This window comes from Sinocyclocheilus grahami, unplaced genomic scaffold (assembly GCF_001515645.1).
Source record: "Sinocyclocheilus grahami isolate Dianchi unplaced genomic scaffold, SAMN03320097.WGS_v1.1 scaffold995.1, whole genome shotgun sequence".
NCBI classification, from domain to species: Eukaryota; Metazoa; Chordata; class Actinopteri; order Cypriniformes; family Cyprinidae; genus Sinocyclocheilus; species Sinocyclocheilus grahami.
In genome coordinates, this window is record NW_015506174.1 from 58,423 (window position 1) to 72,744 (window position 14,322).

General features: G+C 39.2%; 1 protein-coding gene across 3 annotated transcripts in view; it reads right to left on the reverse strand.

Moving 5' to 3' along the window:
- Positions 1–14,322, reverse strand: part of LOC107565336 (genetic suppressor element 1-like) — a 213,995-nt gene that overhangs the window by 37,346 nt on the left and 162,327 nt on the right. For all 3 annotated transcript variants that reach the window (XM_016250554.1, XM_016250553.1, XM_016250555.1), the window contains one exon: positions 9,023–9,220. In XM_016250554.1, the coding sequence (XP_016106040.1) occupies positions 9,023–9,220 (198 nt within the window). The remainder of the gene's footprint in view (positions 1–9,022; positions 9,221–14,322) is intronic.

The window sequence follows — 14,322 nt, forward strand, 5'->3', positions numbered from 1 at the left end:
TGTCCAAATCTGACAGGAAAAAATGTCGGACTTTTGAAACAGATGCAAGATAAAGTGACTGAAATAAACCAAGAACAGAAATTGGTACTTTTGCATTGCATTATACTTCAGGAGGTGTTGTGTAAGTCAGTGCTAAAATTCAACCATGTTATTGATGTTGTGACTAAAATAGTTAACTTCATCAGGGCAAGAGCACTGAATCATAGACAGTTTGTTGCACTTTTGGAGGAGCATGAAAGTGAACATAGTGACATAGGCTACCACACAACTGTCAGATGGCTCAGCCTGGGCAAGGTGCTTAAAAGAGTATGGGACTTGAGAGCAGAAATTCAGGAGTTTTGTGAGAAGAAATGCAAGGACATCCCAGAGCTCTCAGATGCAGACTGGATGGCAGATCTGGCTTTCCATGTTGATGTGACTGCACTTATGAATGAACTAAATACCAAGCTGCAAGGCAAGGCCCTCTTTGTACATGAAATGTACAGCTTAGTGACAGCTCTCCGGAGAAAGTTTAAGTTTCTTTCAAGCCAATTGGAGGGCAACGTTCTTACCCACATGCCAACACTGAAAGAAGTCACACCATCAGCTGATCACCTCCACAGGTACTCGCCCATGTTAGGGGCACTGCATGGTGAGTTTGCAAGGCGATTTGAAGACTTCAAAACAACTGAGAATGAAATGCACATGATTTCTTCTCCCTTCACTTGCTGTGTGGACAATGCACCCATTGATATTCAGCTTGAACTCATTGACCTGCAGTCTAATAAACTACTGCAGAGCACTTTAAGTCAGAATCCCCACTGCATTTTTATTCCTCTCTCAAAGAAGAAAACATTCCACACATTAGGAGGCATGCACAGAGGATGTTGGTTCTCTTTGGATCTACCTACATTTGTGAACAAACATTGTCAGTGATGAAGTTTAACAAATCCAGATACAGATCCTCTCTCAGTGATGATCACTTGTGTGCTGCCCTTCGCATATCCACCTCAGATATTCATCCTGACTTCAGTGCACTTGTTCAAGCCCAACACAGGTTAGATTTCTCTCATAGATAAAACAATTAGATAAAACAATCAAATGTTTTATATAAAGTTGATGTTGTGATGCTGGTCTTTAAAACACATGCACTTGCATTTTTGTACAAGTTGACAGTTTTTGAAACTTCAAAAAAATGTTCAAGCCCAACACTGGCTAGATTTCTCTTACTGAACAGAACAGAAAAAAAAGAAGAAAAAAAAGAACTCAGGTAAAACAATCAAACAACACTGGGGCATTTATTGCTTTTTTTATATGAAGTTGATGTTGTGATCAGGGATTAAAGTTTCCGTCAGTTCATAAAGACAGTCACTTGCTTCATTCCTGAATGATTCAGCCATTTGAAAGAATCAGTGACTTGCTGCCACCTGCTGGCAGATTTAGTTTAATTTTTAACGTATAATTTCAGTTATTTAAATCATATTTCTGTATTCAAAATTGTATATGTAATACATTAATCTCCACATGAATTTATGAATTTAATTGCACTCATGCTACCTCTGAGCCTCATTAAATGTCTGAAAATGTACCTACACGCAATTTTTGTGTTCTTCTGTGCCAGTACAAATTAATTTATTAATACTAATTTCATATGATTGGTAACTTATTTGTTTCTAATGTGGCCCCTTGGGAAAATTAACTGCCCAGCCCTGGTCTAACATAACACTAGCCAATGCACAAAAAACTCAAAACTCACAGGCACATGTGGAATATTTTTATATTAAAAAAGTACTTCCGCTAAAAAAAAAGAAAAGAAAACAAAGAAAATTGTCTTTATTACTCTCACTCATAGTTGATGTTCAGCTGAATATAGCCTCAGTCACCATTAACATTCACTGCATCTTTTTCCATACAATCAAAGTGAATGGTGACTGAGGAGTTCATCTGCTAAACATGTCTTGTGCCCCACAGAAGAAAGTGGTCCCAGTTTGTATTAGATGTCTTTAACTACTACGAACTTATAAAAAGAAGCATTTGATACAAAGTGCTTACTGTATACACACATGCTAAAGCTCTTTTAAGATTCACATTTGCTGCTACTGACATTAAGTGTTAGGGATGAGGTAGGTTTAATTGCATACAGGTACTTTAAATGTAAGATCAATGTAACAACATGTATGCACACCCTAGGTCTTTAACCCTACCCCTGGGTACCCACCATCCTGCAGAGTTTAGCTCCAACAAGGTTTTTTTTTTTTTTTTAAGAACGATTTCTCAGGTAACCTAAAAATGTGTGTGTTTTAACTTCTAAATTAACTGCTTTTTTCTCTCTCTCCCAAATAATGCAAATTTGGTCACACTTTAACGTCCAATTCTCGCTATTAACAAACCAATAACTATGACTTTTGCCTCAATAAAAACCAAATTTGCTGCTTATTTATAGTTAGTAAGGTAGTTGTTAAGTTTAGGTATTGGGTAGGATTAGGGATGTAGAATATGGTCATGCAGAATATGTGCTTTATAAGTAATAATAAACAGCCAATATGTTAATAAAATATTGTTAAGAGTTAAGAGTGCAACTAGTTAAGAGTGAGAATTGGTCCCTATACTAAAGTGTTAACTTAAATTTTACCCGGTGCAGAAAATATGCCTTAAAAATGGAGCAGGATAATAATCTGAATAAGAACTACTTTTCAGTCACCTCAGCCATATTCATTCGAGTGTCAAGACGTTTAAGTCCAGATGATGTCTGTAAAACAGGAAGGGAAGACATTAGGAGCTAGTGTTCTCAGAAGAAAGCTTTTAAGAGAAATGCCACAAAGGTTTCTGTTAACACCAAAGGAAAGGAGCAAAGGTGAAGAGGCGCTTGCTGCAGTAATTACAGCTGCACACCGTTAAGCGTGCATGCAAAGTGATAAAGCGAAAGAGAGAGGGAGAGAGAGTGAGAGTGAATCTACATCAGCAAATCGCAGCTGAGTCCCAAAGACATGAGTGTCTCCTCCTGTCACATTCAGTCATTTAACACAGGCTACACACACACACCTTAGACCAGAACCAGCATCTATAACTCATGCAGTATCCCAACTGAAATAGGGCTGCAAATAATGATTATTTTCAAAGGTTAGGATGGTTAAGAGGATGTATTAGTGCTAACTAACAATAAACAAGATAAACAAAATAATTTGAAAATACATGATACTGAGACTTGCCTAATATCAGAACAATTTTTGGGTTCACTTGATTGTATTTGATTTAACTTCAAAAGTCTCTCTTTTTGATTGGGCCAGGTATTCTTTTTATTCAGTGATCAAACCACTGTTGATATTTCAGCCCTAAACTGAAACTCTTGAATAAGTGATTTGGAACAATCTACATAAGCAGCAACTTGTGAAGTGAATGAGAGATTCGACCCACAACAGATTTCAAAACAAGAGGAATGACACGACAAAGTACACACAAACTTGCTAGAGGACAGTCTGTATTTAAATTGTGATTTCTTTTTTTATTGATACATTTCACAATTGAATGTGTAATTGTAAATATATTATCAACATATATATCTCTACATCTGCCATCTTGGATTTACTTTTTATGGTATTGCCTTATCCATGATGGATGAATGCCATTCTGCTAGAAACTGGACAAAAATAAGGTATGAGACGAGGCAGTGTGATTAAGTTGCCTAATTTTTGTAACGTTCATGTCAGGAGTGTAATGCCTATGATGCCTTATACTGCTGCCTACAGAGGCAGTTCCCTATTACACAACAGCGGTGTGATGCCTGTAGTCATTACTGATAGCTGCTCATCTGCTGCCATTTCTCACGGTCTTCTCATTTGTTTCTCCCAGTGTGATACACAGGACACAGTGAATAATTCAACAGGACTGTAGGCACGTGCAGCAAGATACCCCCGCCCCCCGCCTTTATAGCTTTCTTCTATTTTATTCACTCTGACACGCGCTCATCCATCAAACATCATCATCCTCCTGCAGTTCCTGTGAGTGTGGATCTGTCAGACACATTTACAGTGGGTACGGAAAGTATTCAGACCCCCTTAAATTTTTCACTCTTTGTTATATTGCAGCCATTTGCTAAAATCATTTAAGTTAATTTTTTTTCCTCATTAATGTACACACAGCACCCCATATTGACAGAAAAACACAGAATTGTTGACATTTTTGCAGATTGTCTTTACAGCATTAGCACTAAATTACAGCACCAAACATCATCACAAGAGAATGTGTGTGAGACGGAGAGGCAGGCATCAGATCTCTCTCAAGCAGGTTTTATGGTTGTCTTTTCTTTCAAATGAAACACACACAGGCAGATGGGCCTCTCATTGACACACACACACCATCTGAGTCAAACTGGTATGCTTTTATGAGATGCTAATGATATTCAAATGTATTCAGTGCGATGCGTCTGTGCAAGCTGCTCTCAGAGGAAGCTGTTCCCATATATGGACTAGAGGTTCCAACACTTCCTGTCACGCTCTGAATGCCACCTAAATGAACAGATTTCACACTGCAAAGAAAGAGAGAGAGACTGTGTGTGTGCATGCCCGTGTGATTAATGTGCATCTCTGCTCTCTGAGGGTTCATCTATTAGCCCACCTCTACCTCACACTGACCACACACACACACACACGTCTCAGGCTGCATTAGAACAGCATCAGCAGTTAATTAAACAGCCCATTTCACAGCTGGTGTGAGAGCAGAACTCCACACGCCTCAGTCCATATGTTGCCCCGCACACACACAAACACACGTCATTGTTTTTTGGTGCCCTCACATGGTTCATTCCGTGAAACAGCAGATATCATGACCATATCATATCATATTATGACCATTCTGAACAAACACACATCAGTTTTGTACTTTCCACAGCTAGATCTTAAATTAGATGAAATCACATAAGAGACTAATTTCTATGCACTCTATTTAGCTAGCAACTCCACACGGCACACAAATAGTGCACAAGGAACCAAACCCACATCTTATTCCAGTAGAGTTTGGAAATGAGACATGATACTGTAATGAAGTATAAAAATACACAGCACACACAAATAATCATCACACACAAATAATTTACTCAAACCTGTATGCATTTCTTTCTTCTATGGAACACAAAAGCACATATTTTGAAAAATGTGTCCTTTTATGTAAGGCAGAATAAATAAATACATACAGGTGTGGACAGGTAAATGACGACAAAATGTCATTTTAGGGTGATCTCGTTGACACGTTATTTGAAAACCCCCACCACACAAAATATTCATTAAGAACCTTTACTAGAAAAAAGTAAAATTTTATTAAACTGGCCTATTATATATTATTTTCAGCATCAAATTAATCATATCTCAGTTCTGTTTATCTTGCTTGGTCCACCATCCTTTCTGGATGCTTTCACGGAGTCTGTCACATTTTAGGACTGCCCTATCTGAAGCTTGTGATGCCACTTACCTTTCGAGAACAGCCTTCACATCAGGAGCATACCTATGATGCTTTAACTTGTCACCAGTTTGTGGAACAGAGCCACCATCACTTATGTGAGTGTGACGATAAGCTTGTGTTATGTATGCAGCCTGTTTCTACAGATGGAAGGCCACAAAAAAACAGGGTACCCCCTACCCCCCAGGGCCACGTCTGCCGCTCTCTCTTCTCAAGCAGAACTAGGGACTTACTCCTCCCCTCTACTCCTGTGTCTCTGTCTCTGCTGGATAAAGGATGAGCCCTTTAATATCCAAGTCCAAATGGAGCAGTTAATTAATCACACACACCACACCTGCTGTGAGAGACACACATTGACCGTGTTCAGAAATTAATATTTGTGTACTGCATACTACAACTTTTTTTCCCTTATTGTCTAGTATGCAACCATAAACATTTGACATTGACATTGTATCCAATTATCTCCGAAATAAATGGTTGTATAATGTAATGGAAATAAATGGCATTTGTAATCCAATTTTAAGTATAGGCAACGGGGTTAAATGGACCACCTCTGATTATCATATTGGAGGAGGAAATATAACTGTGAAATAAAAATAAAAACAACTATGAAAAGAGCTAAAGAATAAATACACAAGTGCATACGTACAGAAATAACAAATTTTAAAACAAATGTAAATAAATATATTTCAAATATAAATCCAATAAATTAAATAAAATTTTTCTGTCATGAAAACAAATTCCTCGTATGTGTAAACATACCTGGCAATAAAAACTCATTCTGATTCTGATTATTATTACTAATTGAATGAACACATTAGTAAATTAATAAAAAATAAAATCAAGGATTAAAAAAAGAACTTAAATCATTGTATACAATTCAGTTTTTTACTTGAGTGTTAATTAATTTACTGATTATTACATTTTGAAATTTCAGTTTTATGGCTAAATAAACTTTAATTTCAGATTTGGTGTTTAGTTAAAAAAATTATTTTGATGTCTCGCAAATTTACTTATTTATACTAATTTACTTATTTAGGTATTTATCATTTAGTTTGTGCAGTATACATATTTCACATGCATTAAAATTAATTAACTAATTAATTCATTCATTATTTTTGCAGGTTTTGTCCTCCAAAGTACAATGTGTTTTTAACAGGAAATCTCACAACGGGAACTGTATGTTTATTTACACACTCTCTTGCCTCAGCAACTGAAATAAAGTTTTGGGAAACTGGATGTCAGCCTACACCCAACTTGCCATTATTCAGATCACTGTCACTTACCCATTTCACTGGCCCAGTCTGTATGCTCCTGCGGCCTACCTACAGCTGTCTGGACTGGAGACAAATCAGACAGACACTGGGAAGAGGCGTTTCTGGAGCTGTTTTTAACAGTGAGAGTGACCTAATCATAATGTGCATCAACTGTCTGTTTTTAAATGCCACCCACAGATGGGCTACAGATACAGACACAATGAGAAAGAGAAACAGAAGGCAGAGTTAACACAAATGATGAAACAAAGCTAGCTGAGTGCTAGTGCTGAGCATCAGCATAACGTCTCCACACTGCTGTATATCCTGACCAAGGAAGCTCACAAAGGAAGAGACAATATGGTCAACCCACCAGAGTTTGCTTTTTAATTGATGTTTAGAGGCAAGTAGATGTGTAACTAGACCCAACTCAAAGGTGGGCTTTTGGATAGTGTCTCAATCTCATTTCATTCTTCATTTACTGTCAGGTTTCTCACAAGCTTTGTCAAATTCAGAGACTAGTTGAAGCAGCAGAGAATGGTCACAATGCAAACAATGCACAGAACAAGAAGGAGGGGCAACGATAGCTGGTAATGTCTGAACTGGAACAATATGGGTTTTGATTGTGGTCTTGTGTGTTTATTTTCTTCTTAACACTATTCCAGCATCTATGGTTATATTATTGGCGGGAACCAGGTGTCTGTCTTACACACAAGTTGGGGGGAACAATTTAGAATCTTCAATTCACCTGACCTGCATGTTTTTGTTTTTTGTGGGAGGAAACCGGAGTACCCGGAGTAAACCCCCGCTGACACAGGGAGAACATGCAAACTCCACACACCTGCTGGGGCTCGAACCAGGGACCTTCTTGCTGTGAGACAACAGTGCTAACCACCTAGCCACTCTGCCACCCTGATTGTGGTCTTGTAAATCCAGCATTTTACACACAACTTATTAGGATACATAAAATTAAAATCACAGCAGGGTGCTGGATCCATTCACACCCAAGCGTTCTCTATATGGACAGCTCTTCCTGGGTCTGCTGGAGAGCACTCACACTAGGGGACAAGCAGGAGAAGACAGGAAGCATGTGGTATTCTGGCAGACTGTTAAAGACTGCTTCCCTGCTGAGACACTGTCTACAAACACAGCCGAGCACCATGTAGAGAATACGTGTGTGTACCTTATTCAGGCTACATACACAAACACCATTCCGTGTGTACACAGACACACATGATGAACATATCTGTAGAAAATGCCACTCTCTGTGGGCACACAGTAATGAAGCAGCATCTGGCCCAAACTGGTTACTTCCTTAAACTCCAACAGTTAAATGGATTGTTCACCCAAAAATGAAAAATCTTTTATCATTTACTCACCCTGAAGTTGTTCTGTATGAGAGCTTTTCTGTATTTTGAAGAATGTTGGTAACCAAACAGCTGACAGTAGTCACCAACTTAGCCACTGTCTGATCATTTGAATCAGGTGTGTCTGATTAGGTTGGCATACAACAGCTGTGTCCAAAAGCATATGCCTTGTTGCCCTATCAGATAATGACTTTCCAGGCAGCGTACCTCCCTAAAATGATTTCAGGCATACTTCTGAGACAGCATAGTAGTTTAATGATCTACAACAAAATAGAGAGCGCTTTGGGGATAACTAAGTGAATATTACATTTCTATAGTACTAATTTCTAGCTAGAAATGAGATTGAATGTGGAAATAACATTTACATTAACAGACAAACTGACCAAAAACCACAGCTTTTAGATGCCATAGCTCAACTGTTATGGAATCAAACCCACAGTCCTGTGGGATATCATCTATCTATCAGATGAAGGTATCTCAGCAGACATGATGTGACATGATCATTGGATTCGGACATGCCTTGTTGCCTTCCTACCTCCATATGCTGCCTGTGGAGGCAGCATTTTTCAGCTTTTGGGCGCAGCCAAGATGTGTAGTGTTAGGGGGTGGGGGTAACATAAAGTAGCCTGCTCAGAACTTTTTCCAAACATGATAATACATAGTATTGGAAGTAGCAGAATTCAATGTTTAGCTCAGTATACAGTTCTTTCACTCAATCTCTATGGGGACCCTAGGAGCCAACAACATTGGATCATGACCTGAGCCATGAAATACTGACGCTGTTGAGATAATGCCACTGTAGTCCCGGCATGACCAAGACTTTCAAGGAAAAGCAGACTTCATTCAGTCCAGTTTGATTTCCACTAAAGGGTCATTATCATAGCAATAAAGGGACGACACCGAGGGTACATCTGTGTCCTTGGAGCACTGACACATGGGTCAGGGATCAAATGTCAGGGGGTCACAGCTTACCTCTGGGTTCCTCTGCCTGCTTAGCCAGCTTGCGGAGAGCGGCGGCAAATCCCGAGTGGGCGGACTGAGATGCAGGACTGCCATTGGTCACAATAGAACTGTTGAGGGGAGATGGGGTGAGGGGACTGACTGTCGCTGTGGTGCGGGTCGCTGTGGAAATCATGCCTAATGATGGTGACTTTGGCTCATGGCTCATGCCTGAAGGAGACAGAGAAACAGAGTGAGATATTAGAAACAATAAACAGGATACATGGACCCCAACACTGACGGGTTGACTCATTGAGGATGTAAACAGCCTGACACAAAAAACACTGTCTGACCCTAACAGCTGCAGGACAGAGTAGAAGAAGAAGAGGTCAAAGATTATGCCCAAGGTCAGCTTGTCTGTCCACCAGCATCCTAAATGATTCCTATAATCCTAGGCTAAAATCCATAGTCTTTGATCGCTGGTTTGACATGTTAACTGACAGCCAATTAATGGCCATCGCGATCAAATTTTACCCCTGACGAAATTCTGGCAGCGTTAGAAGATTTGGCACACAGTCCTACAGTATGATGTCTCCTACGACGAATGTCAAACTGTCTTCGTTTTTCAAGACAAGCCATGGTCATTCTTAAATACGCCGCTATTGCCGCCATTCATATACTTTACATATACAGCTCGCAGTCACTGAACTTGTATGGACTGATAATGTAAAACTCTGGACAAGTTTTCTTGTGCGCACCTGTTTTTTAACGCGTCTTGACTGTCGTACAGTCTGACATTAATGACAACTGAGATCCCACAGTGTGACATGATCATCATGTTTGTACAGTCTGACAAGCAACAATCGTAAAGGACTATTAAAAATCACACAGTGTGCGCCCGGCTTAAGAATTAGAGGAACACAGGCCTGAGACAGACATGTAGTACCTACTGCATACTAAAATGTGATAATATAGAATAAAAATTTTGATATTATTAAAATAAAATAAAATAAACTACAGGGGCTTAGACATCCATCTAATATGTAGTCAAGCTCACTAATCAGCTAGTTGACAATCACAACCCTGAAAAACAGCAAAAGTGCAGCAGTGTTTGTGTGAGAATTTTGGTGTAATCTTTGATGACCAGCTGACCTTCAAAGACTACACTGCAAAGACTGCTCGATCTTGCAGGTTTGCATTGCACAACATCAGAACGATTAGGCCCTTTCTAACGGAGCATGCTGCACAAATTCTTGTTCAGGCCCTTGTCATTTCTAGGCTGGACTACTGCAATGCTCTTCTGGCTGGACTTCCATCAGGCACAATCAAACCTCTACAAATGATTCAGAATGCAGCGGCACGACTAGTCTTCAATGCTTGCATATAGAACAGCCACAGGCTCAGCACCTGCCTACTTCCACTACTACAAATCTACATCCTCTCCAGAAGTCTGAGATCCGCTAGTGAGTGACGCCTTGTAGTACTATCACAGAGAGGCTCAAAATCACTTTCCAGAACATTCTCGTTCACCATTCCTGGCTGGTGGAATGATCTTCCCACCCCATCCGGAATGCTAAATCCCTGACAATTTTCAAGCGACAGCTGAAAACTCATCTCTTTCGACGCTACTTTACTTCATCCTAAATTAAAAATAATAAATAAATCGGCTTTCTCTTTATTTATTCCTTCCCTTTCTAGCTTGTACTTATTTGAACAATGCCTGAAGCTTGGTATTATGAGCACTTCCTGTGTCTGTTCGCCTCTTTAAAGGGTTAGTTCACCCAATAATGAAAATTAGCCCTTAAATTGCTCACCCTCAAGTCATCCTAGGTGTATATGACTTTCTTCTTTCAGACGAATCCAGTCGGAGTTGTATTAAAAATTGTCTTTGATCTTTCAAGCTGTTTAATGCCACTCAGCAGGTGTTGCATGCATCAGTCCAAAAGAAGTGAAATAAAAAGCGCCCATCCATAAAAACCTGTCTCTCACATGGCTCCGGGGGGTGAACAAAGGCCTCCTTTTGTTGTTTTCATTACATTTTGAATATGGATATTTTCTTACAAAAAGGCATCAATTCACTACAGGAGGCCTTTGTTCACCCCCCCGGAGTTGTGTGAGACACTTTTTTTTAATGGATGGCCACTTTTTATTTAACTTCTTTTGGACTGATGCATGCAACACCCGCTGAGTGGCATTAAACAGCTTGAAAGATCAAAGACCATTTTTAATATAACTCCGACTGGAATCGTCTGAAAGAAGAAAGTCATACACCTAGGATGACTTGAGGGTGAGCAATTTATGGGCTAATTTTCATTTTTGGGTGAACTAACCCTTTAAGAAGAATCGCTTTATGTATTCCCCAGTTGTAAGTCGCTTTGGATAAAAGCTTCTGCAAAATGACTAAATGTAAATGTTTTTTTGCGGTTGTCAACAGAGATCCGGTACAAATAAGCAAGAAAACAAAAAACACTATCGGCAGCTTTAGATGTTTTAAAATTAATAAAACAAAGTATAAAGTTAACAATTGTGATTTTAAAACAAAACAATGACCAAGAGGCTCCATGTTTGTTTGTGGGCAGGATATGCAGTAATAATCAGTGAGCAATCAGTCACTCTTTTTCTTTCACGGCAGTAGAAACAGAGGCCGGTTCTTAGAGCTGATCACAGATCCACTGCCATTTCAGTACAAACAGGGGTGAGAGAGACACACATATAGAGGAGCTCTCTGCAGACCTGTTCACCCACTGCACTACACACGAACTGCTCAGAGCAATTAATAATGAAATAAACAACAGCAGCAGTAGCACTGAAACACTGATCCTCAGACTGACACTTCACACAGCGCAGATGTAAAGTGCTACTGTGCACACAATCTCAACACCTGTACATTAATGTCACACACACACACACACACACACATGCACACACAGGCACACAGTCTGTCTGTTTCGGTTTACTCAGTTCACAAACTGTCGCTCTTTCAGAAAAAAAATGTTTGGAGCTTATCTAACAAAGCAACACACACACACAACACAATCCCTTTTCGTCAAGTGAAACGTTCAGTGTAGCAGCTGCTGCAATATCACATAACCCTCCTCCTCTCCACCCATAATTCCTCTGCCCCTCTGAGATAACACAGAAAGAGAGACAGGGGGAGGGGGATACCCTGGATATCCTTATCCAGAGGTGGTGGCATGTTCTGACATGCTCTTCCACTAAAACAATCTCCTTCCCCCATGTCTCGCACTCTCAAAGGCACATCTGTGCTCCACCCCCTATATAAACAGCAAGACAGATGAGAACAAGTACTAATGTGCAGTTCAAACCAAGCAAAACTTTTTACCGCTACAAGCATTTTAAGCCAAAAAGAAAATGTGTGTATCCCTTCACTCTGGTTGTTTGTGTTTCATATAGGAAGGGGCCATGAATCAGCTGCTATAGGTGCCATTTGTTTTGGAGTGATATAGGAACAAAAAGCCATTATTACTATACTCATATCACACTTATTAGCAACCACATATGGGTGACCAGTTTTTGTCCATAAGATGCTGTAACATGTAAAACTACTTCCTTGCACTACTGATAAAGCATATTGTTTGGAAAAGGTCCAATCCGCAGTAACTACTTATGTTTATCTGAAACTTTGAACAATTGTAAATAAAAAAAATAAAAATAAAAGCTTTGCAAATTAAGGTGGATACACACTACCTAGCACCATTTTATCACAACAGCTAATACTGCTTACAGTAGACCGATATATTATCATTATATTGCAATGTTCCTACATAAATGCCATCACTCGATTTTACACCCATCATTTTATTGCAGGAGAGTGCCAACATATGTCACATTTAGCAATGGATTATTGTTATTTTAAGCATATAAATGACTACAACAAGATACTCTTTCATTTAGGTACATAGACTTTTTCAGAGCCTGATCACAGATATCACAATCAACCCCACTAACCCCAGAGATGCAGAAACACAACTGATTTAATTTATTGAATAAACTCATGAGTTTCAACTAGCCAACACAAAGGCAAGGTGTTTGTGTGAGGTGTGTGCAGGACGTGAAGGGTTAAATTGAAGTCTAGAAGTCATCACCGTAGGCCACAATGACTCAATTCTCTTTCCTCCTGTTGATGGTCACAGCTTTCTCGCAGAGATATAAAAAGAAAGGGGTGAGGGAGGAACTGATCTCAACTCAACAACATGGCTCATTTTGCTGCATACATGCTCAAACAACTAAGTAGTGTTGTCACAGTACCACAATTTCAGTATTCGGTACCAATACCAGTGAAAATCCACGGTTCTCGGTACCAATTTCGCTACCAAAGCAAAACACAAAAACATGCCAATTAAAAATTTGACTATACTTGTATTTAATCCAAACTGTGTACATATTTAATTTTAAAGGGCTTTTAAAACCTTCTAGAGTTATTGAGCCAAGAATAACTAAGTTAGCTAAAAAAAAAAAAATAATAAAAAGCACAGAACTGCTTTTCTGACTGATATGACACAAACAATGTTAACCATTTGTACATTCTCGAACACGCATATTTTAGATTCACAATTAATTTAAAAGCCTCTGGTGTGTAAAAATAGTAAATATCATCATGTCCTCATGTTTATTCAACGAAGTCAAAGCCTTTTGGAAAATCTATTTGTGGCGGTAAGTTTTGATATTGTGGCGGGCAGCCACAAATAAATCAATGTATGGGATGAAATGAAACTTACCTGCTTGAACTCTTTCATTTGAGCCGGGTGTCTGTCTTTAAAGTGTTTTGTTAGTTTGGTGTGTTTCCTCATTTTGAGGTCGCCATGTCTCAGTACTTTTATGAAGAGAGCGTATCTGCGCATCCTTCATATAGTGCATCAAGAACCGGGTTGACCGGGTACTCTGTACCACCGGTACTTAAAAAAAACCTGGTACCGTAACGTTTTCATTTTTTTAGTACCGACTTGGTACCGAAGTACCAGGTCTTTTGACAACACTACAACTAAGTACTTTACACACAACACTTGTTTTTTTTTGGGTTTTTTTACAATATAGTCGGCACAGCATCCTCTTTTAGTTTCGATCTTTCTGAAAATCCCGGGTTGAATTGTGCCTTGTTTGTAAACAAATCCATGGTAAAATGAGGTGCACAAAGGACCGAGTGCTTGCTGACTTGGTCTGGAGCTTCATTCAAAATAAAGTTAATCCACTGTTTCCTAATGTTAGGATCCGAAGTAAGGCAATGAAAAGACAGCTTGGCACTGCACAGCATCTTGTTATCTTCTGAACCATCTTTATCATTTGGCTTCTGTGTAGAACTTCACCTCTAGTTT